Below are 27,281 nucleotides of genomic sequence, written 5' to 3'. Positions count from 1 at the left end.
TGATGTCTTTAAACTCTTGTTCCTGATGAGCAGACTTCTACCATGTGAGCCCGAGGTTGCTGCTTCCATACGTGCTGAACCGTCGGTGCGTTAACAAGGCATCCCTTTGGACAGCGTTCCTGGGGGGTGACAGCCCGTGGGTTGTTTTGGCCCATGGGTGTACCTGGAGGAGGGGTGGTGGAAAGAGAGGAGCTGAGCTGAACTGTKGCTGTATGTCAGCCTTTGAGCACTCTGCAAGCGAAGGCACCCAGTTCCTACTGGGATGGCTCTCCTGAGACCAAAAGCTAACCCGCTGGCTCTTTCCTTGTTGCAGCAGTTCGTGGCCAGAGCAATGCAGCCATCTAACTTAGCATCCTGTTGTTTTTAAAACATTCCTGTCTTGCCAGACTGAATGCATGAATCACTTTCCCTTTCTGCTAATTATACACTAAGCAGTTGCACTTGTTGCTCTCCAGCAGAGGTTTCCTTTCCATGTTGATAAAACCTGAGCCCACGAGCTATTCTGAGTTTTGAACTGTTTCAATCCTTGCCACATGCTCCTGCTGCCTGAGGGCCAGGAATGGCAGTGACGCTGGGCAGTTCCAGTTTTATTAGCTCAACTCAATGCGGTCAGGCGAATTGCTAGCTGCAAAAAAAAATAGATATCAGTAAAAAAAATAACAAAAAAAAAAAAAAAAAAAAAAAAAAAAAAAATCCAGAAGTAGTTTTGGCCACATGGGAAGCTTTGTGCTACTCATCGTGGAGAAAGTATCTGGGCCTTTCACCTAATTCTAGTGTAAAGGCAAAAATGTTCTGACCCGATTGCGAGAGAGGAGCGGAACTAATCCAGTTAGCGGTCTCAAGTTGTCTGCGTGATAGTGCTTCCCTGGGGTATGTACTCGGGGGGAGGGGGGGGKTAAGCTGGGCAGAGCTGGATGCCTGTGAGCGGGCTTTGGGGGCTTCAGGGTGGTGGGGTCCCCTCAGCTGTTGCCGTTGCATGCTGCTGTGGATGCAGATTGCCCCGGCAGAAGGGGCCGCAGAGCCTCGTGGAAGGTCCTGCGGCTTCCAGTCTGCCCGCCCAGACCTGTGCCGCGGGCCGAGCTGCAGGAAAGGGACAGGGGCTGTCTCCGCCTGCCACTGTGTCCGCAGCTGGTGGGACAGCCCCGGAGCCCTTCCTGAAGGGTTCGGTGTTTGGGCTACGTTTCTGCCTCCCGTTACGTGGCGCAGCTTGTGCAAATTATTGGAGTTGGAAATTGTAGAGATGCTGTTTTCATTTTTTTTCCACTGTTGATGTTTGCCACTTGCAGAAAAAGAATAATAATAAAAAACCTCWGTGCAGCAAAAAATAACTGACACAGATGCAAGATATGACTCTAACTCCTGTTCCTGCTGAGTAACTGGTGATGAGGCAAATAACTTGCTTTCCTAAAATATCTCAGGGAAAGAGATACTGATGCTGTGCTGAGAGAAGCTRAACACCCACCACTTTATGTGGGGCTTGAGTCACAGGCACCTATTGCTTTCGGGGACATTCTCCGAGCTCCCTTTGGTTAATCATAAAGCCAAACCCACTGATGTTTTAAAAATACTAGCATCACAAATATTCAGTTTAACTCATTCATGTCGTGCATAAATCCAAGGGTCTCCTGCTGTCGGGGACTTTTCCAGGAAAATCACCATCATGGGTAAATGGGGATGATGGTCTTTTGGGGGRTTGTTTTATTTATTTGTTTATTTTTTACCTGAAAGGTGTCATCCCTTAATTACCTTGCCCTCCTTACATGCTGTGGTGATGAATACCTTTCCGGTACGTGGAGGGGTGGAGGTGAAGAGTCTGGTGTATTAGCCTTAAGCCTTCAGTTAGGCCTGGTTAGGATGCGAAAGAATAGAAAATTCAAATGTTGATTATGAGTGCCAAGCTCCATGTGCCAGCATGGCAAAGAGCCCTTTGCGCCTGCCCTGCTGCTCTTACACGTGGTAATGGTACAGACTTGGATTTTTTTTAAAAAAAAAAATTGCTTTTATGCACTTTCTCAGAGTATTTCTCTCCCCCCCCCTTTTTTTCTCTAAATATCCTGCATAGCTTCCTTCTCACTGCAGTCATTAGCAATTCCATCAGCATCGAGCAGGCTCCTGAGGGACTTGGCAGTTTATAACAGGTTACCGACCATGTGGTCTCACAGCAGCTCAGCGGGGCTGCACGTTTTGAGGAGGCCATCGCACAGAGAGCAAGAAGKCCTTCTCTGCCTTTGATTCTTATTTTGGCAACTGGAGACTATCTTTTTCTATGCTTGGTCCAAAGCCTGCAAACCTCATGGAAAAGAAGCTGTTTTAAACCAAGCTGAGGTTACCAATGACTGTAATTCAGCTGAGCAGGTATAACTTTTGTGGAGTGGCTCTGCTAGCAGTGTCCAGGACTGGGGAAAAGTTGTTATCCTAAGTCAGGGAGGACAAACCTGTTATGGAAAAGAGATTGCATGAAATAACGGTGGAGCCACTTTGGGCACAGCAAGGTTTTTTGATCCGTGCTTGAGGCATTGGTGCAGCTGTGATTTGCCAGGGGAGATGACCAAACTGGCTTATTTCTCTAAGCTCCTATATAAATTGCCATACAGCTGTTGTGGAAGACTCCTTAGTATCATATCGTGTTGGAGGTGTTCAAACCTCCCTCCCACGAGGTCTGTGCCAGCACGTTACTCTTGACACAACAGCCTTGGGTCCTCAGCGTTACCAGCTCCAGTCCCGGGGCAGCCTGAAGGAGGGGAGCCAGTCCAGGGGGTGACTCCTGGCTCCAAGGTGGCTGAGTGAAGGGGGCCTGGCATGCCTGGCCTGATTGGTGTGTGTGCTTGCTTGCTTGCTTTCTTCTTTTTCTCCTGAAATAGAGAAGGGCAGCGTGACAGGATTGATAGTTGTGGGGAAAAGACTGGGAACAGTGCTCTGCTTTCGCGCCTCATGTCAGATGAGGTTGGTTGTAAAGCAAGCCGTCTGCAGAGCTACACGCACRTGCTTGTTTTCCTTCCAGCTAAGGCCCTGGAAAGCCAGAAAGGCATTTAGCTGGCTTTAGAGGCATTGTCTAAGCAGCGTAAGCAATGTCCTGCTGTGGCCGTAGCGAAGTATTGCATCGCAAGCGCAGGAGCGTCCCGCTTCCCTCCAGCTGCTGTGAGGATAAAGCGAGTTTGGCAAACCGAGCAAAGGAGAGTGCAAGCTTGGCTCTCCACTTGCTTGCACTGCTTTCCATGAGGAGCGCTGGGTTTTGGAGTGGCAGCCTCGGCCGCACTGCAACCTGCGTTGCTCCGTGGCGCGCTCTTTGGGGGTGCTGGTCAGACTATGTGATTTGGGGAAGCTCTCGTCTCCAGCAAACTCCTGCGTTGTTCCGCACTTCCTCCCAAGGCCAGGCACAGCCCTGCTACCCAGCAGGGGCATTCAGTGTGAGCTGCTGTTTGCTTTCCCTGTCACATGCCTTTCTGCTTGGCTTTGCAGAATGATGACCTTAGGAACCTGTCCCTCTCCGGCCATGTGGGCTTCGACAGCCTCCCCGACCAGCTGGTCAACAAGTCGACGTCACAGGGCTTCTGCTTCAACATCCTCTGCGTSGGTAAGTCATCCCGTGCTGCAGAGCGGGCGTCCCTGTGCCGAGGGGTGCGCACGTGTTCGCAAGCTAGAAAGCCTTCTCCCTGCCCCAGAGGGAAGAGCTGAGCCTGCAGCGACCGTAGTGGCAGGGAGCTAACAATTTCCCCTCCCTCCCTAGCTGCTCCAGGGTAAAATCTAATATCCATCTTTTCCTTTCCTCCCACTTGCCCCTGGATTCAAAATGTTGCAATTTCTAGGTGATGGACATCTACTTTTTTTGATTGCCGAAGCCTGTCTCTCCCATAGGTCTACCTGTAAAGAAACTGAGCTGATTTGGGAACTATATTTTTTAAAAACACCTTAGCTTGAATCTGCTTCTCTTTGGATTGGGCTCAGAGGCTGTTTCTCAATAAACTGACCTCTGTCCGTTCAAGGCTTTACCTGCCTGTGTCTCTCTCTCTCTCTGTAGTTTCTCTGTTTGGAAGTGGTGCCATTTGTAGTCTCTAAATGATGTACTAAGAACAAAGCCTGTCACCTGTCCTCTGCTGCATTTAATCTGGGTGCTGCTCCTTGGTTTTCTAGCCTGAGTTATTGCATTCCTTTTCCTGAATTATTCAGAGCTGAGATATGGGGTGATAGCTGTTTTTTTTGTTTGTTTGTTTGTTTGTTTTAATATGAGGGGATACCTGACATCTTTGCACTCTCAGTGGCTGCCAGGCAGTTAGAAATCCATTACTTGGCCCCAGGGAGCCGTATGCTGAAGCCGCATGACCTGTTAGTGAACCTCTTCAAGATGTCCCCAGAGATGCGGCTCCGTGAATGGACAAAATAGGTTTTAATTTTGCTCTTAGGTTGGAATACCGATCCACGAACCATTTCTCCCCATCCAGTGTTCATTTAAATAGAATATAGCACCCCTTTTAATTAACTGCCTTAATTAGCTGGGAAAAAAAATACAACCTTCAGACTGTGGTTTTCTGTGGCATATAGAATTTCTGCCTGCAGTGCAGGTTAAGCCATCTGAAATGAAAATCTGGCAAACCAGCTAGACTCTTCTCCACAGGTTTGTGCGTCTAAGGATGAGATAAGGGAATAGCTTGTATTTCTGCACACTCAAGCTACCAACCACCACGTGACCCTCCTAACAGCATGAAACTATTTAAAATTCAGCAGGGAGCATCACGATTAGCAAGCAGTTCTTTGATCAAAATGGCATAAATTAATTGCCTTTTTCTCTTGCGGTAAATATTCCTCTGCTAGCATGACTTGATTTGCCTCCATTAGCATAGCAATTTGCTCTCTTTTCTCTTGTAAAATGTGTTCAACAGCTATTTCTTAGCCCCAAATTAAAATTTCACACAAATTGCTGTGGTTGTCCAACTAGTAGAAATTCCCCCCTCCCTTAACCCTTCCCCCGCGCCCCCCCCCCCCAAAAAAAAAAAACAAAAACTTCCAAAATTTCATTTTGAGAAAGGATGCAGTTATGTTTGGCACGGCACTGTGAGGCTTTTAACTGTAGTGTGTATGGCTGAAATGCTGCGAAGCCCATCTGGTGCAACAGGGCTGCATTCACGTTAGCAGCTCACTGAGAAATGTAGCTGCAGAGATGAGCAGAGCRTGTTATCAGTTCAGGACTGATCTTTTCACATGGGTTATGCTCTATGTGGGCCTATGTCATAAGCTATCATCTTATGCCTGCTGTCTCCTCACCCACACACATTTCTTTGTTTTTAAAGGCTTTCTTTATATCCTGTAACTTCCTAGGCCAGGAATGCTGTACCAAGTATATCTCCTGTTGATTATTTTTCTGGACTGTAAATAATATCTTACCTTCCCAAGTCMAGCGCAAAAACTGTCAGCTTTTCAATGTGAAAGCCAGCAAAATGAATTCTTGAGTAACACAGAGCAACAAGCAGTTGCTGAGTAGTGGCATCTGTGGATACAGTTACTGCATGACTTTCCAAGGTCTTCTAAGCAGGGGGTTTGCATATTTTGAGACATATTTTCGTCCCAGGAGAGCTGCCTACATCCCAGAGAGACCCTTGAGGGCCATCCCTGATGCAGCATCCCTGGCTTCATGGTGTTTTTTCTCRCAGATTTGAGTATTACAATCACTGCAACTAAAACCTGTTTTTATAGTAACACTTAAAAATTGTTTTTTGTGGAGGTATGTGGCAAGGAGTGTGCAAAGCATGAGTTGATCAAAGAAAAGTTTGGTTTAAAAATGAGATTTTGGCTAGTGCTTTCATGCATGTTACTAATTACACTGGGGATTAGTGAACCTGTAATAGCACACTGCATAAATACCAACTTTTAAAACTATTTCAGATGTTTTAACTTTCTGCGTTTTGCCTAATCTGCTGTTCTTAAAGCTRTAATGTCCTTTTTTCAGCTTAATACCTTTACTTTAGGGAGACTTATAGGGCTCAGCCCATCTTTTCCACTTCTGCCTCTTCCCATGGGGAATTGTAACGTTTTTTTTTACTGTAAAAGGCTGTGTGTGTGTGTATGTGCGTGAGTGAGTGAAATTATCCCCTTTCCTTCCCCAAAATAATGAAGAGTCCCTAAGATCAATGGTGCTTTGTATCTTTGGTGATGCCCTGTTCTGTGTCCTTACTGTGATTGCACTGCATCTCCCTTGAAAGTGCAGCCCACAGAAGACATGAGTCTCTCTTGCAGCTCCCAGCGCAGCAGTTGGGCTCTTCACCTGCCTTTGCTGGCTTTTAGCACTGGAAGCRTTTAGTTTCTCTTGATGCCTGTCAAAGTAATGGCCATCATGTAGCAGGGGCTCACTTTGGATTCTCAGTCCCCAGTGTGGGTTTGTCTGCAGCACGTGCTGCAGAGACCCRACTGTGTGACCTGCAGAGGAAATGGGCCTGTGCTGCCATCATTTTGCTGCTGCAAAGCTCCCAGTTCAGTCCTGGGGGATTGGTAAAGATGGGGACTGTCTCGTAAGACATCTGTTCCTACAGGGATTATTTTGCTTAGCCACATGCACGTAGCCTAGCTCTRTTGCTACTAGAGTGGAATATGTCCTTGCCCTAACAAATGTGCCTGAGAATGGAGATGGGGAAAGGGGATTGTCTGGTCCTAATGCTGCTTTTTTTTTTCTACTCAGGTGAAACTGGCATTGGCAAGTCAACGTTGATGGACACACTGTTCAACACRAAGTTTGAAAGCGAACCCGCTACTCACAACGAGCCTGGCGTGAGATTGAAAGCCAGGAGTTACGAGCTCCAGGAGAGTAATGTCCGTCTGAAGTTGACGATTGTTGACACAGTTGGATTTGGCGATCAGATTAACAAAGATGACAGGTAAATTGATTTCTGTACAGAGAAGGAGCCCTTAYGCTGACGTGCTCCAAGGTCAGAAGGGCTTGACTTCATGATGGGAGCAGGGTAGATCACCACCGCTCCTAGAGGTCACTTCCTGATGCTGRTATGGCAGCTAATGTTGCTAGCCCTGTGAGACAGATAAAAATTAAGAGATGCTGAAGTGAAGAACAAACAGATTAACTAGAAGATTACAGAACTGGAACTGTGTTTCTGCCCTCTCTAGGTTAGTTTAAGTCTTTGCTAGAATGGAAACATGTAAATATCTGAACCTGACTTCAAATTGCAGTTGTATTGCTATCCTTTTGGGAGCTGGAACTTGGATTATAGATCCTGCTCATACCCTTTGATGATGTTCAAGTCCAGGTGACTTTGACTTTAGCCTAGGTGCTGATTTTCCTGCTGTGTGCATAAAGTAAATATTCTGGGCAGTTTGTATTCTAGGCAGCCTACACAATCCCTTCTGTCTGTCCATATGGACTTTTGTTCTTGTGTTAAAACCAGTTATTTTGTGATCACAACTAATAAGCTAATTAACACATTTCCTACAGTTAGTCATATGTTCCCTGTTGCAGTAATCCCAGTTTTCCTTGTGGAGTTGTTTGCGACCCTCTTCCCTGCACGTGGCCAAGAGAGAGCACACTGGCTAGCAGTGTGTTCACTGGGCAAAATGCTATTAGGGCGCTAGAGCTGGCGGTTGGTGGACARACAGACACTTGCCTAAACTCTTTGATAATGCAAGCTTAATAACTTGATTTTATTTTTGGAAGTCTTTTCTACTTTCTGTGCTGACACCAAAATACTAAACACATCTGTTGTCCCTGCTCTGCTCCTCCTGCTCCTAACAAATGCGCTGTTCCTTGCTGCAGAGCAGATGTGAAGAGACGCATGTGTTGGCTGAAGGGAGCTCAGGCATCAGGCGCTGCCATATGCTCTTCAGCAAGAACAAAAGCTGCTCAGAAGAGGAGCAGGTGCTCAGAGTGGGGCCACTCTGAGGCTCCTTACTGCCGGTCACTTTGCATTTGCTTCCTTTGGCAGACTGCAAGAGCTGGCAGTGGCGCTAGCAAAGCCCCTAGTTTCCCCCTCCTGCAGTTAAACAGARGGTGGTCACAAGGTGGCAAGGTTTAGGGATGGCTTTTGTCCTGCTATGACCTGGCACAGCTGGGGACTTCTCACTTGTCACCACAGCAGAGCCATTTCTTTGTGCACCCAGCTTGTCCTCCCAGTCCTTTTTCTGTCTACTTTTTACAGGGCTTTCTCCGACCTGACCCAGTCTGAGTAGATCTTTGCTTTTCTTGCAGTGTGTCTCTTATCTGAGGTTTTTGAGATCTCCTGGYCAGAGATGGCATTTCCAAAGGCAAAGGAACTGGCAGTGTTGCAAGCTCACCTAACAAGATTTCTTGATACCCTCTGTGCCTGTGAGCTAGTGAACAGTGCTCAGTGATTTCTCATGGGTCTCTGGCATCCTGCCCCAAGCAGGTGGCCCTCCTGCAGCACCACTGCCTTGGGCTGCACCTCTCACTCAGTAAATCACAAAAAAGTCTGGTATGCTTCACCCAGGGTTTTGAGCGACTGCTGAAACATCTTCCCTGGCAGCTGGAGCGGAGAGGCCAATCAAAAGCCATGTTGGCTGCCTGGTGGCAAGCTGTTTCATGAGGACATGCAAACTCCTGACCTTCTACTTCCTCCTCACAGCTGCTTTTTAATGAAGACATAGATGCAGCTATAAATCCAGCACTCAAGGCAGTGGCAATACTGTTTTGGTGCCTTCGGCTCAATGCTGTTCTCTGAGGGCTTCCTTTGGCTGGAGACCCTGGGGGCCACCCGCAAGGGGCTCACTATGGATGGTGGAGCTTTGTGAGCTGCAGAAGTTTTCCTTCCAGAARTACAATTGATTAGTCGGATCAGTGCCTATTACACCATGTCAGCATTTTTGTCCTCACTAAAACTGTTCCCCCAAARTACACCCTAAGCAGTGCAGTGTTTGCTGAGCTTTGTTTGCAGGCTTAATTTCTGAAAAGTTCTTTTTATCTCCATGTGAATTTCCTGGTCCCTTTTTTTAAAGTCACAGACAAGCTTTTGGACAAGTGTGAGTGACTGCAAAATATGTTCTCCAGGGTAGTATCTGTGTATGGTTGCAGAGGGAAGGTCCCAAGGCCATCGTTGTCCCTATAACATTCAGGGCAGTTATGAGGCTCTCGGAGTATCCCAACAACAAATGCCCTGGCTTGCTCAGCTCTGTGTTTTTTTTTTTGTTTTTTTTTTTCTCCTCAGCTACAAGCCCATAGTAGAATATATTGATGCACAATTTGAAGCCTACTTGCAAGAAGAGTTGAAGATCAAGCGATCTCTGTTCAATTACCATGACACCAGGATTCACGCCTGCCTGTATTTCATTGCACCGACTGGACACTCGCTGAAGTCCCTAGACTTGGTCACTATGAAGAAGCTTGACAGTAAGGTACTTGCTGTGCCAGTGTTATAACCTAATTAGTGCTTTCCTGATTTCCCAAAGACTTAGCCAAATTTGCACAGAAGAATGCTGTCTGTTTTTAACAGAGGGTAATTACAGATGCAAGATGTGAAAACCTTAGTGCCTTGGGCTAGCTGCTGGGATAGGTCAGTCTGGCTCGGACTCTCATCTTTCCAGTCCTCTCTTTCGTGGTTCAAAAGTTTGGCTGCTTTGTTCCACAGCCATCCAGTAAAGTGGCAATTTGAGAGTGGAAAATGCCCTCTTCGGTAGGGTGATGTAGCAGATCCTAGTTCTTACTGCTTTGCTGTGGGTTAACTCAGCAAAGTTCAGTGACAGGTTCATTCAGAACCGAAAGATCGGTTGGTTGTAGAAAGAGAAGTGTGTTTTCCTATTTTGATCCATAAATAAGAATGAGAGATTAAAGTTAAGCTCTGCTAGTTCCAGCACTGAGAAAGGCATGATTCCTCTCCTTTGTCCGAGAAATTAATCAGGTTTCAGTGCAAAACGTGGTTTGATGAGCRTGTGTGATGGGAAGAAGTACATCCAGAACACTTAAGGTCATCTTACTAATCAATGAAAAAGGACTCAAAATGCTGTGTCTGTGTGCTCTGACTGCATCTGGCTAGACACAACTTCTGTGAACTTCTGTGGTAAATGGAGTGTTACTCTAACCATGTAGATCTGATAAACAGAAAGCATCTGAACAAATGCGTTACTCTACATGCATTTTCTCGATTACCCTCTTGAACAAGAAAAGGAACGAAACCTGGTATAGAGCATGGAGTCTTAGATATTTACAAGAGGACCTGATCCCTTTTCTTTTAGGGAAAATAACTAAAGTGCAAATGTGAAACATAACAGTAYTTAAGCTGAGGTTTCTCTGTGCTTCTTTGCATCATGATTAAGCAGTTTGGATTGGTCCATCTTGTGCCTTTGGCTTCTTGGATCCATGATGACGGTGGTTCTTTATTTCCTGGAATGGCCTATTGACTGGGCTTTATGTGGTGGTAGGGAACGATCCCCTTCCCCTTCACATTAAAATAGGGTTTTAAAGATTTACCTCAAATGAGCTCATTGGCATTCGTCTTCATTCTTTCAGCAGTGGTGGATTAATATCTCTGGGGTATCCTCTGGACAGAATTAAGTGATGTAATATAGAAGGATTTTCAAGTAATGTAATTAAAACCTCTTCATATCAGTATTAATATCTTCCTCACTAGTAGTGTTGTCTGCTGTTGTAAGGGAGAGCTAGGGAAAAGCAAGGCAGAAATTGGCCAAATGGTGGGATGAGAGAGGAGAGAAAGCAGAGTCCTCCTCATGCTTTCTTGCTCTCTCTCAGCAAAGCAGGTACCCATATGGTGCTCACTGTGCCTAGATCCACTCAGCTCCACCAAGGATGCCTTGCTGTCTCCCCTTGGCTCTTCGGTGCTGTTGTTTGCCATCTTGCCACCAGTATAGCAAACAGCCTTGTCTGGGGAAGAGAGGCAGTAATTTATTCTTTGTATTAACCCCATCGTGCTGTTTCCCTTAATGATAGTCTTAGAGCTGTGCAGGAACAAGTCAATCCTAGTCCTGCAGTACAGCAGAGCATGGGAGCATGTGAGGGCACTGAGGAGAAGGAAGCAGGTCTCCGTTATGCCCAGCCTCCACCATGTGTGTCGCCTGATTGAGTTTGGACCATCTGCTTCCAGCAGCGTAGCAGCAGCCCAGCTGCCTGCCCAGGTGCCCCCAGTAACAACACCCAGGCAAACCCCTGTGGGAAGCTATTGTCCAAGCAATCATCCTGCTGCAGCTCAGAGGAGAAGTATCTAGATGGTAATTTCCTTCTTTTTTGGAACAACTTGTAATAATCCATGACAGCATTTCCTGTCCCACCAATTCAGATGAGGAGTAGAGTACGACAGCACAGGAAATAGCTTTTTGCCAAATTGCATTTGACTTCTTTTTAAGGCCATCATCTCTGCTGCCTGAAAATCCTGTCTCAGGCAGTGGTGCTGTCAGCAGTAGCCCCGAGGAAGGTCTTTTGCTGAGTGAGAAGATGGCTGGTAGTGTGCTTCTGGGACCATCCCTGCGGGAGCTCTCCTGGTGACACAATCTGTGCAGTCCTCTACATGAGGGTGTCCTTGTCTTGTCTTGCAGGTGAACATCATCCCCATCATTGCCAAGGCTGACACTATTGCAAAAAACGAGTTGCACAAGTTCAAGAGTAAAATCATGAGTGAGCTGGTCAGCAACGGTGTCCAGATCTACCAGTTTCCAACGGACGAAGAGACGGTGGCCGAGATAAATGCCACGATGAGTGTATGTTTGCTTTTGGGGTTTGTTTTCCTTGGTTCCCTGAAGCCCGTTCCCAAGGCAGGGCACATAGTGCCATGTTGCTTTTGGCTTTAAAACCCCAGTCTAAGCACAGAAATCATGCTGGCCAGAAGGCTTTTTGAGCTAAGATACCTGTAAGATGTGGGCTGCCTGGCCAGAGATACTTCATTGTCTGACAAAGGATTCTCGTCTGAGCATTTCTTCATATCCTTCCCCTATTGCAGTATTCCTATTTCAGGAAAGGAAGAGGATGGGAGGCAGGGCTCCAGAGTGGTCAGGGCAGAGGGCTGAGCTTTGGGTTTCCTGTCCCAAGCGACCACTGGTTGCTTGATGGGGGGTGATTCACGTTTGCCTTTGTTTCAGTTTCCGGTAAGAGCAGGGCGCTGTTGATGATATTGCAGCTCTCAGCAGAGCCAAGAGCTCTCTGTGGCGGTGACTCTGGCTGTCCCTCACCTCCTTCTCCTTCCTCCAGCAACAGCAGTGGTAGAAGTCATGGGCAAACACAGCTAGGGTAGAATGAGCTTTAGCAGGGTTTGCATGGGGAAGCATGATGTTTTCCAATGGGCCTGACTTGCAATGTGAAGGGAAGAACCTGCACTCTGGCTTTCTGGCAGTGACATGCATCGCAGCAGTGCTTGCAGGGCACATAGCACCCAAGAGGATACGTCAGCCCCAAAGCAAGAGCACTAAAAACAGGCAAGATAGCAGTGAATGAGCAGAAGGTTAAATTTTATCTGCGTTTTACATGCAGCGAATGGAGGCATTGAGATTAAGCCTTTTCCTTTCCTGCAGCTTGAAGGCTTATAGGAGTTTCCCTGTGCTATTGCTTATAGGTGGACAGTTGCACAACCAAAGGCAGAGAGGAGATGGTGCGGGGAGGAGGGCACTCTTGCAGGAGCAGACTGGGTATCGGACCCTCTCCAAACCCCTGTATTACCTCCCTCTTTGCCCCATCAGTTGTTCGTTCTCGCTGGGGAAAAGGGGCGCAGAGAAGGGATGTGCCTCTGCTGGGGCATCCCATGCAGCGTATGCACTGTCTTCTCCCTCTGGAGCTGCTTGCGCAGCCACCACCGTGTCAGCTTGTGGGAGCTCAGCTGGTGGGAAGCTCCTTTGCCAGTTAATCACATCCGCTCTGCCATGTGGCTTCCTCCCCTCCAGCCCAGSCTGTGACCACAGCGTGGCTGCTGAGGTGCCCCCAAACTTGAACCCAACCCTTGCAGATGCCGTGAAGGCAGAAAGAGCGTTGTGGGGTGGCTGGYGGGAAAGGCGAGCTCCATCTTGGCAGGGGCTGTGCTTCTGGGACTAGATCCCAGGTGGCTAAGTTGTCCCCACCACACCCACAGAGTGTCTGGGACACAGCAGAGCTTGGTGACTCAGATGTGTCAGCTTTGGGCTGGGTTGGCTCTGCTCTTCCTCTTGCTTACAGTTTTGCCTTTTTTAAGAGGAAACATTAGCCGTTATTTCTAGCAGCAGAAATCACCAGAATTTTTAGCCTATGTTGCTTGGGAGGATGTAATTTATTTTCTTGTTTTGCTGCTTATCAGATATTTTCTCTCAATGCTGAAACTCATTTCAATTTTTAAGACACTTTCTGTGCTTAAAATAGTCATGCGTTGTAATTACATGTAAAATTATGTGCATCTCTTTCTCATGTATTTCAGGACTTCAGAATTTTGAACTATAAGGCCGAGCAGGCTTCCAATCCAGGCTGCTTTATTGCTCTTTCTAAACCACCAGTTGAATTGCAAAGGGAATCTAAACAACTTAAATCTAGTGCAGCTGCCACAGTAAACAGCTCTCTTCAGAAACAATTGCTGGCAATGCAGCAAAGGAAATCCCTAATCTCATTGTCCTTTTCCTTTTTTTAGGTCCACCTTCCATTTGCCGTTGTTGGCAGCACCGAAGAAGTGAAGATTGGCAACAAGATGGCAAAAGCCAGGCAATACCCATGGGGCGTTGTGCAGGGTATGTTATCAAAGGCACAAATAAGTCCTAGTACTGTCTCATTCTGATGAAAGATGCATTGATCTTTGGATGTGCCGCATCAAAATCTGTCTTGAATTACTAAAAAAAAAAAAAAAAAAAAAAAAAAAAAAAAGTTAAGTAACTAATTAAAAGCTTGAATCGCCCTTCTCTATTTCTGATGCTTTTCTGCCTGCAAACAAAGTCTGAGCAACGGGCGGAAGGCTTGGATAGCTGAATGGTTCAGTTTGGGCCTTGTGCGCAAGCCAGAACGCAAACACGTAGCTGGAGGATTTTCCAGGGAGCTAGTCTGTGTGCTGAAGGAGTAGTCAGCAGATCTCTGCCCTTTCAACTTGAAATGGGAGCAGAACTAATTTAATACTGACTACTTTGTTTATCTTGTCCTTGTATCCTAAGAAAATGCAGCTTGAGTGTGCAATCCCTGCTAACTAAGGTCACTGAAAGCTCTTTCTTCTGATGAAGAGCAGAGTTTGGACTTGGACTGCATTTGCAACCCAGGTTGTACCAATGCTGCCAAAGATGAGGCCAGTCCTTTTCCAACCAACACTGGGAAATACAGGGTGAGAGCATTACTGTCTCCTCCATCACTCCCAGTGGTGATGCTCTTGGGGCTTCAGCCCTGTATCTGTTTGGAGAACAGCCCAGCAAGCTGCAGAGAAGCATCCACAAGACACTTCTGCATAACTCATCCAGTTTTTCCTCAGTAATAAAGTTTGACCCTGAAGTAACTTGAGACTTCCTGTCTCTAGTTGTGTAAGCTGGAGCACAATACTGGGCATGGCTTGTGCAAGTTGGTTTGGGAAGTCTCGTATTTTGTCATGTATCCTGCTGGATTCTTGCTATTTCCATGAAATTTAAGACCAGCTCATCCAGAGTTTTAGTTGGGTACCAGAGAGATTTTGAAGATCTGGCCCTGAATTGCCCCTTTCCTCTGAGCCATTGTCTCAGCTGGAGTGCTTTGCTGGGTCTTCTGGGGCATGCTGCAGATTGGTCTGCTAGTAGCATAGACTGCTGCTCACTGTTAGATCCTAAAAGGAGAACTYGCAGCTTTAATTTTTAAACACACCCAAACTGTTCGCTGCAGTGATGTGTGCAGCCCTCTGGCCACAGTAACCTCCTGGGCTGCACAGCTCACACTCCCAGAGGCTGAGCACGGCACAGCAGACCCCGCTCTGAGTAGAAATGGTTATGGGAGCCCATGGTATGCCTTGCCTGTCTGCTGCCTCCCTTTTGCTGCCAGGGGCAGAGGCTTAGGGCTCTTTTGCTAAGTAAGCAGGCAGGGGAAGAGCCCAGCATCTCTGGCAGGGTCCTGCTGTTTCACCACCATTGCAAACTGCAACTCTCCTGCCTGCCTCGGCTCCTGTCAGTGACTTGCATTTAGAGTGGATTTGAGTGTGAAGTGAAACCTGTTGTGCAAACAGATCAGCACCTCCCTTGCTGGTGCAGAAATGCACGGACAGCGAGGACCTCCGTGGTGGGTAGGAACACAGGGATGATACAAACCCAATGAAGGGCCTTGCTCTAATACACGTGTTCAACATTCACTCAAAGTTTAGCAAGGAGTGTTGGTGTGGGCCAACTTCGAGTTCTGCTTGTGTGCTTAAAGGGCGTTCAGGCTAGCTAAGTTGGGGTCTGGGCTCAGAAAACAGAAAGGGACAAATTCACTGGCTCCTGGGTTTAATGCCTGCACGGATGGTCTGCTGCTTTCGTAGTTGAAAATGAAAATCACTGTGACTTTGTGAAGCTGCGGGAGATGCTGATCCGAGTGAACATGGAGGACTTGAGAGAGCAGACACACACCCGACACTATGAGCTGTACAGGCGCTGCAAACTAGAAGAGATGGGATTCAAGGACACGGATCCAGACAGCAAACCATTCAGGTAAGAAAGCATAACTTAGGCTTTGGGCAACCAGATAGTTATGAGGTCTTGGGGTTGCTGGGGTTTGGAAGAACAAGGTGGGTAATACTCCACTGAGAGCAGCTTAGATCTAAAGCGCTGTTGGAGAGAGAAACCTTGTGCAATGCAGATCTGCCCTCAGGGCCTAGGATTTGTGTGCAGGAAAGGCTTGAGTGGTTAAGAAAACTTATTACTGCCTTAATATTTTGAAAATGTGAGCAGTCCTGCAGAAGGGCATAGATTCTTTCTAGTGCCTRTAAAATGTCACCAGGGTGCTTGAATGCGATATGTTTGGGGAGCAGAATGCAACCCATTTCGGATCAACTTGGAAAGCTCAAGTGGAGGAAGCAGATCTCCACAGATCTTTCTGCAGCCTGTTGCTTAAGTTATATCACTTGTTTTTGCACCTTTCCCTGAGCTCATCTTGCTCTGCTACATCAAATACGAGCTGCTGGCCTTCACTTGTAAGGCCTTTCAGAAGTCTGTCTTCTACTTGTTACCTATCAGCCAGTACTGAAAAGTGTCCAAAGGACTGATTTCTAAACCCTCCCTCTGTCATTCCTTMTGTAGAGCAGTTCCTTGTTGGTCTAAGCAAACTGATGTTGCTGTCTGCATCTGAAGCCGTCTCTTGCTTTATGTGACAAAGGTTGCCGTGAGGATTGCTACTTTCTCCTGRTTTCATTCTGTATCCTCAGCAGAGTGGCAGGCCCTTGTTTTTGTAAGGCACCAGAGGAGGGTTGGTTGTGGTCTGCGGTCAGGGCTCGTAGGCATGTCTSATTGGGAGCGGTTAACACCAGTGCCATTCTGAGTGACTTGTCATGTTTCAGTTGGGAAGCTGACTGTTTTTTTTTTTTTTTTCCTCCCCTTTCCACCCTTACGCCTGCTTTTCTAAAACCTTTGACCTGTCCAGCTTCCAAGGGAGCTAATGTTCATCTTCCTGCTGGTTCTGCCCTTAGCTGTACTGTGAGCTTCATGGTGCCTTGGGTGAGTCAGTTGGACAGAGAGTTTATCAGTCACTTCAGAAATTCCTCCTGACACGTCTTTACCTCTGGAGAAGAGCTGATTTTTGAGATACTCAGGAGATGCGTTAGTGCCACCTCTCCTCCACTGCAGGCTCGATCGTGTGTTGCAACCAGCCTGCTCTGCCAAAAGTCAAGGCTGGATACAATAGCTGGATTTTAAAAGTGGTGCTAGCGTAGCTGTGTCTATACTAAGATGAAGGTGACTCTTGCACTGAGGTGTAACTGCTGAGCAAAAGGGTGATTCGGGGGAAATATTCTTGTTGGCTCTCCTAGAGCTGGTCTTATGCGTGAGATTTGATTTATTGTTAAACGCCGTCTCTGACAGCTCTGTTGGTCTGAAGCCCAAGTTGTTAGCCAGGGACGGCAGCTGCATGGGAATACAGCTGGAGGGGGTGGTTGTTTTCTCTCTTCGTTTCCTGTTTCCGGTTCCTCCCTGCCTTTTCCCCCAAAGTGAAACCCGCTGCCCTAGCAGCATCCCACGGCCCTTGCTGCCCCGAGGGAGAGAGTCAGAATTACACGCTTGTCCTTGCATCGATGTGGGTTTGCCCCATAACGCACGTGTGTCAGGAATTGKTGTGCTGATCACTGAGAAGGCAAATGTGCGGCCGGCTAGTGCGGATTGGCACGACCACGGCTTGTCGCTGGCCCTCAGCAGTGGAAGCCCAGGTGGGCTGCAGAGCCTGAGGCAGAGCAGGGGCCTTGTGCGCCTGTTTCTGGCTCCCTYGTGTCTGGAAAACAGCACCCCACGGAGAGCGGAGCTTGGCCTGCACTGCGACATGGGCTTTTCTTCAGTTCAGGCTTTGATTTGTGGCTTGCTGAGACTGTGCAGCTGCACTGCTTTTGCAATGGAGAAACTCTAGTGGAATCAGTCAAGCCCAGCTCTGTTTCTAAGCCAAAGTGTGGGGCTTTATTGGATTTCCTTTCTAGAGAGCAGTGGCTTAAGATGGGCTCAGCCCTTCCCGTTCAGGAATCTGAGGAATTTCCATTACTTCCTGTACACGAGGCCTCTTTTAACCAAGCTATAAGTGGAAAGGAAATGAAAATGTACAGAACTTCTCCATCTGGTACGTGCTAGTTCAGAGCAGTTCACGCTGGGTGCCTCCTCCCTCCCTCGCTCCAGTCAACAAGCTAAACCTGCGAACCCAAGCTGGTTTGCTGGGGATAATGTGCATATGAAATGAGGGAAACATTAGGTTTGGTTCCTTCCGTTCTTCCTCCAGTGATCAGAAACAAGCCTTCCCCTGGGTCTGGGCTTTGGAAACCACAGGAACCACCATTCCTCAGCCCATTTGCACAGCTTCTGCTAGGAGCAGGCAGTCTTCCATATAAATCTCAAGGCAAGTTGGACAAAAGACCTCAGCAAAAATATTCTGATGCTACGTAGGCGATTGTGCGAGAAGCTGCACAAACGGGAGACTGGCGGTGACATCATACTCAGCTCACATGGGCAGAGCACATGGTACCACTTCTCCAAGTTCCAGTGATGCCAAGCGAGCAGAGCTGTAGGCATCTGCTGTGGGAATGGGAGTCCTCTGCTGCACAGAGACCTCCCTGCTGTCGCGTGTCCTGTTTCTTAGCTGGTCTGGTTAATTTTCTCAAAATACCTTTTTTTTTTTTTTTTTTTTTTTTGGGAATTTTTTTACAGTGCATCTCTAAGTGTGTATTATGTTCTGGAGAATCAAGTTACTCATCTAATCCAGGTTTATATTCATGTGTTTGTTTACTTAAAAAGCAAATTCCTTTGTCATTTTTGTGAGAAGCTGTAAAGAGTCTCGGTTCGTTTTGACTGTTGCTCCTTTGAGCAATGAGTGTTTTTTCATATGCAGTTTGGAGCTGCTGGGCCGGTTTCTTTGTTAATCTGGCTCTTCTGGAGGTTGGAGTCACTTCAGTAGAGATTTGGGTTTCTGACCTTAGTTCAGTGGTAGGGTTTAAGCTTGAAGCTGAGATTTGCATTGAGCCGGGATCAGTTTAAGGGCTTCTCTTAGGCACCAGCTCCTGCTAATCTTTTCTTGCTTGCTTATCACTCCTCATTGTGTTTTGGAAATGAGCTTTGTGAGAAGCCGTTTGCAGTATGGGATACAAGCAGCAGTGTGCACAGMTTTCCCTTTTGGTCTGTAAGGCTCTGCTGCTCTCTAGTATAGTATGTCACTAATTGCAGATTTCAGTTCTTGCTCATTGAGCAGTGAAGACTAATCTGTGCTCGGGGCTTTCCCAGGCCCTAGCCAGACACTTAAGAAAAGTTTGTAAATTTAAGCGTTAGTGTCCAAAGTCAGAAGATTAAACCGAAGACTGAATTTTAAGGAGGTTCTGGTTTAAGCCTGTATCTGCTGCGACCAGTATGGTCCTTGATCTAGTTCAGTATCTAAAGAAACCTCTTGCCCTGTTCCCAGGTACGTTTACAGTCTCATGAGGGATTTTTTGGGTTCAGTGTCTGGTCAGCTGGAATCGTGCGATTCCTTCAGGATGGCCAACGCTGTGCAAGAGCAACTCTGGGGCAGCCTGTCCTTGGAATATTTCAGGAGGGATTTGGAGCACCCATTGATTTGGGATGTTAAGTCCAAGGCTGGAGCCTCTGTTGCGTTTTACTCCCCAGCTCAAAACAGTATCTGTGCAAGACAAGATAATACTTTGGCTTTAATGTGTTTATGATTTTTCACTAGCCTGATGTTTAATGTGCTGCTTAGACATGTGCATGCTAAGTAGATGAGGCAGCGCATCTCTCCTGTGTCAGTGGAGTTTTCATTAAAAAATGCACTTTCAGAAAAGCTTCCTGGGGAAATAGTTATCATTCCCACACTATCATTATGTCTGAAACATCCAAATCCATTTAAGGAAGAAAATGAAAAGGAATTTGGCATTCAGCCTTCCTAAGAGGCTCTGAAAATCTCAGAGGTGCATGGACAACATGTTTTGTGTCTCAAATCTTTGCTGCAGTATCTTGATGCTGGAGATTTAGAACAATGCCAAGAAGTAGCAGGGGAATAAAGGAATGAAAGAATCTGGTAATGTGGTTATTCAGAGGATGAGCACTGCCACACATTCACAAAGGCTTAGCCTCCCTGACAGCTAAAGAAGAAAGACATCTCCCAAGGTGGCTTTATCCAAATAAAGCTCCTGATCTGAATCTGTTAGCAATGATTTGTGAAAATTAGTTTTGCTCTGTGACAGTGTTGTGCTTAATGAACCTACGTAAAGCCAGATTTTGTGCTCTGATATGCCAGTCTCTGCTCCGCACATCTCTTACTTCAGAGGAAGAAATTCAGGAAGAAAAGCGAGTGAGGGAAGAAGGTGGGAATTGAACAGATCAGCAAGCTGGGTTAACATCGGTGATTGCTGTAGATGCTTACATAATGGCTATTTATTTGGGTGGTCCAGTCATTCTGTCTGCCCAAGTGAGTTCCAGGATTCTTAACAGTGTGCTCGTTTTTACTCACTGGTTTATTTCCACACTGCTACCATCTAGCAAGCTAAGACTTGTTTGGGTGGAGGTGCTCACACCTCTGTTGCWATTGAGGACCTCTGGTGACATTTTGTGACAGGAGACTGCACTAAGATCACCAAAGGCTGGAAACTCATTGGCACACATGAAACACAGCTTTCACTGTTATCTCTGTAAATTTTTAACAGTCTCCAAGAGACTTAYGAAGCCAAGAGGAATGAATTCCTGGGTGAGCTCCAAAAGAAGGAGGATGAAATGAGACAGATGTTTGTCATGAGAGTGAAGGAAAAGGAAGCRGAGTTGAAAGAAGCAGAGAAAGATGTAAGTATATCATTAACTCGGAAAAGYGTGTGAGGGTGTGGGCCGTGGTTTTTCCAGGAGAGCCCTGCAAAGGTGATACCTGCATTCCCACATCAAGCCTAAAAAGGGGCTTGCATGGCATAAACAGTTACAGGGAGCAGGTGTGGACTCCCCAGGTCTACCACAACCCTGCGGCATGACCCCATCGTGTAAATCCTCTGCCCCAATTCTCTGCCTCTAAAATGGGGCAGGAGTATTCCATGGCATTGGGCAGCCAGAGGAAGATATACCTTGGAGTGGGAGGTGTTGCAGAATGACAGTGGTGGCTGCTGCAGCCTCATACCTCTGTGGAAACACCAACCTTTCTGTGCTGTGGGAGTCCCCTCTGCTCCCTCACCTTTCCCTCCCACCTTAAAAACACAGTATGTTTGCTGCTCAGAGTAATGTTGATCTGCAGTGGACTCYGGCTGTGCTACAGCCAGTGCTGCCCCTCTTGCAGTCTCTCCTATCTAGAGACTTTCAGTAAGTAGATGAGGTTTCCTTGGACTTCCTGGAGGGCAGTAAGCGCTGCTCGGCGCAGTTGTGGAGGGGCACAACAGAGCTGTTCATGTGCGCTGCCCAAATGTGATTTGCATGGTTCGCCTAGACATGCTCCCTTGCTTTGCTCAAGCAAGAGYGAGTCCATGAGGTACAAAGCAGTGCAGGACAGGGCGCGGGGTTTGGAAGTGCCCCGAGACCTGTGATATTCCTACAGCTTAATTTCCCTCTGTCTATATGCACTACTGCAGGAGTGTTCTCATAAGATGAAGCATGCTCGTGACAGACAAACTGGCTTGTTATTAGTGCAGTGAGGCCCCAGTGCCAGTGAGATCTCTCCAGGCACCACTACCAGTAACTGGGGTAAAATGTTTTTCTATTCTCCTCCAATTCTCATTGTCACTGTCCTGACAGCTCCATGAAAAGTTTGACCATCTAAAGAGGACTCACCAAGAAGAGAAGAAAAAAGTGGAAGACAAAAAGAAGGAGCTTGAGGAAGAGCTGACCAACTTTCAAAAGAAGAAGGCAGCAGCTCAGCTATTACAGTCACAGGCTCAGCAGGCAGGTTCTCAACAAACCAAGAAAGAAAAGGACAAGAAAAAGTAAGCAGCTGTCACCCACATCCTTTGTAGGGTCTATTACGATTTGGGGAGTTGTTTTTTCTCTATCTTGCTGCATGTCTGTATTTGCTTTTCCCCATTACCAGACTGGAAACTGGGCTTTTACCAGCCTGATCAAATATTTTTTTTTCTAAAGGGTGGGCCAGGGATAAGATCTTAATTTGTCTTTAGAAGAACACCTTAAAATTTTATGTCAAAGTCTAGCTGGTATGGGAGAGCAATCCAGATGGTGGAGGTTTGACCTATGATGTGTCCAGCAGCTTCTGGAACAGCTCTGGGATGTTCTGGACTCAGATTTATCTACCTGAGCCAGAACTAAAAAGGGACCTCTACTCATCCTTCCTTTCATCCAAAGGTAGTCCCCCACTTCTATTCTTTAAGGTTATGGTTGTAAGTAGAAGTAGATGAGAAACCAAAAACGCCATGTTATTTTTACATGGAGAATCCTAGTGCCAAAAGTGAATAATGGAAGCTTACTTTAAAGTTAAAAGCTTTGTTTTTGTTTTTGTGGTTTTTTTTTTTAAGCAACAGAATCTATGGTACCATAATTACAGGTAAATGACATTTGTGGTTGTAATAAGCTAAGAAATCCATACCTTTTAGTAAAGACAATGGCATTGTTTTCTATTCTTTTATATTCATATGCTAGGAGTATAATAACTGTGCCCTCCAATACTCTTGAGATCCAGCAACTTCTGTAGGAACCAGGTATATCCGTGGACAGAGTCTGTCTGGTGGTCAGCATTAGTGGTGGGATTTTTCAGATGTTCTCGGTTTGCACCTAACTCTGCTGCCCCTGAAACTGGAGTAACATTGCCACTGATTTGGGCTCAGAGTTAAGTCACTGGAGAGCTCTGCTGAAAACCTTGCTCTAAAGATCCCAATTAATTCTTATTARTGTAACATCCTCCTTGCAGCCTGTACTTGGAGATAGCTATGTTTAGCTTGCTATTAGTGTTAGAGGCTCGTATTTTTTGACGTTATACTGGCTASTTCGCTGTGCTTTAAAAACCAGAGCGCAACGTCCGTTTGGATGTGGAATGTACAGTGAAGTCCAACAAACTCCGCGCAGGTGAAGCGGACTGTGCATGGCTTGTTTGTGTAGCACAGCAAGACGGTTTACTGTAACAGAGGCTGCTCCAAGGCCTCCCGTCATAATTGCCATCCACTTTTTTCTGTAGCCAGTAAGGGACTCTTGCAAGTGCTTTCTGGGTCATCTGTGATAACAGCGCCAATCTATAACTGCAATCAGGAAAGCTGTAAAGAGGGTAATACAGTAAAATCTTACTGGAAAACTTTTTTTTTATCCACACACAAAAATGACAGTTCCACGCTTCTTGTATTAGCTGATAGTGAAACAGGGAGCATTTCTTAGTCAACTCAGGCAGAGTATCCTTCATAATTAACACTAAGCCATCGCTGTTGAAAGAACCAAAATGCTAGCACAGATGTGGCGTAGCCACTTTTGACTCTCCTGTTAACCTGTGAACTTCAGCCACGTGTGAGCTGTCTCTAGCGTGAGCCTGTGAGGCTCTGTTGTTTTGCATATATACTGGTATATTTTTATACTTCGGGACGTTACCCTGACGCTCGCTGCACATCCCCTGTTTCTACTGCTGGATCAGTGCCCGTCATTCATTGCTGTTCTGACTCTGGGTCCCCAGGGGAAGGAGGGGAGGGCCAAGGGCTAGCTCCTCAGCTGATGTAAATTGTTGTAGCTCCTATGGAGCCATGCTGCTCTATACTAACTGAGAACCTGGCCCGCGGCGCTTGCTGAAATACGTGGAGTGCTCGTACACCGTGTGCTCTGCTGGGTTAAAGACATCATTGCGGGCGCTGATCAGTGTCATGCCGAACGGCAGAACTGGTGAGTGTCAGGCAGTTAAATGTCCAAGCATGCTGAAATATCATTCCCTGACGATGCCTGTAAATAGGATAGGCTGAAAAACTAGTCTTCTCTCATGTGAGAATCCGTATGTGGTAGCCCTTTCCTAGAAGTAACACACAATTTTGAAGACCCCTTTTTCTTATCTCATTAACAGAGTTGCTAGCTTAATATTTATATGAGCTCTGCAATAGATTTTTCACCTCTTAGACATGAGACCAGAGCAAAACTTAGCGATCTGAGGAGTTTTGTAACTGTTGGTAGTTGGTGTTAGCTACTAGTTGCTTCTGTGAAGTGGGCTGGCACATGCACTGTGTTGTGGGTGTAATACATCGATGTTTCTAGCAGCAGTGACAAACAGCACAGTTTCTGCTTTGCCGATGCATTCACAGAAATCCAGTCATGAGGAACATGCACGTGTTTAAGTAGTGTGTCCTTTCAGTGTCACTGCACACCAGGTGTTGTAACTGCTTAAATTGTTCTCTAGTGTCTGAACTACTAACAGAGACTTTAAAGGGAAATGCTGATGCTTCTGCATTGTAGCACACCTTGGTTTTTCTGAAGGCTTTATGTTTCTCCTTGCACTCTAACAAAAAGCTGCAGCTGGCATAGGTAAGGCTTTCAAGCTTTCTCTGTGGTAACATGGGCTGTGGCAGTTCCCATGCAGTTGCCAGAGGAAATCCTTGCCACACTCTGAGCGTGATCCTTGTAGCCTCCCCAGAATGTAATTCGTGGGATTGCTCTTTTCCGAACGTGGGATCGGTTTTCTCCAACTTGGACAACGGAGACTTTCCTCAGTGTTGTGCAAGCTGGAGGGAAGGCCCAGGGCCAATTTGCTGCTGGCTTAACTTCATGAGGGAGAACTTGGCCCTCTTGATGTCCAGACTGTCCCTGTAGGAACAAGGAGTTGTCTTTTTCTACCTTTCTTTTTTCTGCTGTTTCCTAGATACGTTCCAGTAGTTTGTTGGAGCCCTGGCCTGATGTCAGAGAAGTGTGCTGGTTTGGGGGCAGCAGCATGTATTTGTGCTTAAAACACAAGTATGTGTCTGTAATGCTGTCATTCAAGTACTTTGCTGAATCTGAAGCTGAGCCAGTTATTGAGCCCCTGCTGTAATTTTTGGGTGGGACTGTGCTTCCAACTTCTACCATCCGTTTTAAAATAGGAGCACCAAATAGTGTTTTGGTGGTTGCGTGTTTGGTAGATCACCATGTGCTCAACACGTGCCTTCGTGTTACGTGCTCCTCAACCCGCCCAGGACTGGGACCATCTGTTGGGGCTCCATTTCTGTTCCTTTCAAGCTACTTCTRAAAAACAGATCAAAAACTTTTTTCCAGATTCCTTTCAATACAAGTAACTTCCTATCTGATGTGGCTGTCTGGGGCCATGTTTAATCCCTGAGCTACAGCATGCAGCAACTGTATTTTGGGGCTAGGCCCAACGCCCCAGTAAAAGAGGTTTGTGTTAATGTCTGAAGGATCGGCATTGTGCCTGAGAACTTAGGTTTGCTGAGGTGCTGGGAGAGCTCACGGTGCCAAGCTCTGAGAGCTGCGTTTCAGAAAGGGCTGCACTCCCACCTTCTGCGCGAGCGCCTGCGGTAAAGTAACTCACCTTGGACACCTGCCGTCGCGCACCCCACATGCGCTTTGTGAAAAAAAGCCSCACAGCTTGCAGTCACCAGCCAAGGAGAACCTGTAACCTTGGCTAACTTAAGTTGTCGGTTGTTCAGTTCTCCCCACTCAGTTCTTCTTTTTGCTTTTGCTTGTCGTGTAGGTTAGACTTGACCCAAGTCTTAAGGTTTAATTTCTTTTTAATTCCGTAATCCCTCTGCATGTCCACCCACCAGAGCAGGTTGCTGGTGTTGGCTCTCCCAACTTTCCATGATTTATTTATTTTTTTTTCATTTGGGGTTCTATTATTGCTAACTTTTTTTGTTTTTTTGTTCTTTTTTTTTTTAACTTGCAGTGCAAGCTTCACATAAAGCCTGTCAAGCCAAGGATGTTCCTGCATTCACCTGCTTTTGCAGTAATGTGTCTCTGCCATCTGTGTTTTTTTTCTTTTTTTCATATTTTTAACACAAATAACTATTAACTCATCTAATAACATAGTGGGAAGAAGAAGGAAGAAGGGTTGGGTACAGGACTTCGTGCAACTGCAAATTCAGGGATGGGTGGGCTGGGAAGGTAGAGATACCATGCATTCTTTCCGGTCGAAACCAGCAGCAGTAAATTGTTTTGGCTGTGGATTTGAATTGGGAGCAATGACTGGACATCAGCAAGCGTCGTTGACTGGATCAGGTCGTAAATGCTGCTGATGCCGTGCTGCCTGCGCGGAGGGCCGGCCGCGGTTCCCTGCGCTGGGTAGTGCCCTGCAGCCGCGGGGAACTACCGCTCGCGGCCCCGGGCTCGCGGCCCGGCCCGTGGCGCTGAGCGTTGCCAGAGCCCGGGGTTTCAGTCCGGCCGCGTTCCCCTATTCCTCCAGTAGCCAACGCGTTAGAGCAGTGCGAGTCCCGCTGTTGTAAGGGGAGGGAGGGAGGGGGGTAYGTGTGTGTAGATAACAAAAGTTTAACTGACCTTGCATGCCTTTACACTTGCATGATTTTTGTCATTTTTTTAAAAAGTTACTGTTTTTGTTGTCTGACTGGATGACGTGAGTTGGCCTGGGTTTGTCTCATGTGCTGGCGTGTTTTTGCAGTCGCCCTTCCCGCTGAGTGTAGCCGCTGCTCGCTGAGTGCTGCGGCGGTGCCTAGAGGAGGGACCTCTTCCCGGTACTGCTTTCCCGCGTTACTCCCCTGACCGTAAGCTCTGAAACCTGGCTGAAAATGGTTTCATGGTTTCAAATGCGTGTGATCCCGGCRGCCTCGTAGGAAATAAAAACACCCAGGCGAGGGGGACGGCGTACTCTTAAAACGGCCTCTTCCCGCTGTCAGGGRCATGCCTGCGTGCACTTAAATGCTGGCTTGCTTAGTTGCAGGATACAGATCGTGGGGAGGGGAAGGGGGGGTTCCCTATTTGTGTTAACCAGCATTTGGCAGGTAAAACGGTTGATTTAGGGCCCCGTCCCTGGAGCTGCCGCTCATTTCCAGGGCAGCAAACRCGCTCTCTAAGTCCTGCTTGCCTGCGAGGGCCGCTGCGGTGCAACGGAAAGGTAACAGCGCAGCCCCCGGGGGTAGCTTTGCATGGCAGGGGAAACTTGGGATGAGCGCTCTTCGGGATGCCAGTCTGTGTTAAGGAGCAGCAGGAGGGTCGATACCACCTGAGAGCGACTTGGGCTCCTCCCGGGCAATGGATGGAGCAGCCGAGGAGGGAGAGACGGCGCCCGGCCGCGGGCTCCCCTCCGGCCCCGGGGCCGACGTCCCCCTCCGGGACGCGCAAACGCCATCTAGCACAAGCCAGGCCTCGCTTTGTGGCCAGCGCGGGCTGAAAACGGATCTGCCTGTTTAATTTGCATTTCCTGTGCCATTGCTTTTCGGACAGAGTCTTTCCTTTCCTTCCCGCGAAGTAGCGAGCTGTGGTTGCCCTATGACTTCGGGATTTCTTTCTCTTCCACCGCTGTGCTGCCAGCATTTCCACTGCTCCTGGCTAGGTAGTCTCCTGCTTCTCTCTTTAAAGCACTCTTAAAAATAACTCTTAACATAAGTCCCAAGCACTCCAGTTTTTTGCTTGTTTCTGGGATGGAGTTTCTTGCCTCTGAATGTTAATAAAGGCAGAATTATCACTTTTCTTGAAGTGTCAGGTTGGTAAAGGTGKTTAGGGGTTCTCTTTTTTTTTAACCCCTCACTGCCTAAACATGGCTTTTGGGGAGGTGGTGTCCAAATATGCTACTTTGGACAGGTGGCAAAAATCAGTCAGAAATAAATAAACTGGAAATACAACAGTTGAGGATTTATTTTCTTCGTGCTCCTTTTTTTTTTTTTTTTTTTTTTTTT

At 47.0% G+C, this 27,281-nt stretch overlaps 1 protein-coding gene across 2 annotated transcripts in view; it reads left to right on the top strand.

Moving 5' to 3' along the window:
- Positions 1–27,275, top strand: part of SEPTIN11 (septin 11) — a 50,840-nt gene extending 23,565 nt beyond the window's left edge. The window contains exons 2-10 of one of the 2 annotated variants that reach the window (XM_085308834.1): positions 3,460–3,574; positions 6,668–6,863; positions 9,156–9,342; positions 11,494–11,655; positions 13,539–13,635; positions 15,366–15,534; positions 20,202–20,334; positions 21,265–21,452; positions 25,319–27,275. In XM_085308834.1, coding sequence (XP_085164960.1) covers positions 3,460–3,574; positions 6,668–6,863; positions 9,156–9,342; positions 11,494–11,655; positions 13,539–13,635; positions 15,366–15,534; positions 20,202–20,334; positions 21,265–21,452; positions 25,319–25,334 — 1,263 coding nt within the window. In that variant the 3' untranslated portion in view covers positions 25,335–27,275. The other variant, XM_085308835.1, reaches the window with a different exon arrangement.
- The last annotated feature ends 6 nt before the right edge of the window (positions 27,276–27,281 follow it).

The sequence above is a fragment of the Rhea americana genome, unplaced genomic scaffold, assembly GCF_003343005.1.
Source record: "Rhea americana isolate MKP2758 unplaced genomic scaffold, rheAme1 scaffold_284, whole genome shotgun sequence".
Classification (NCBI taxonomy): domain Eukaryota; kingdom Metazoa; phylum Chordata; class Aves; order Rheiformes; family Rheidae; genus Rhea; species Rhea americana.
Note: the sequence above shows the minus strand (reverse complement) of the source record. Positions and strands in the feature narration are given on the sequence as shown.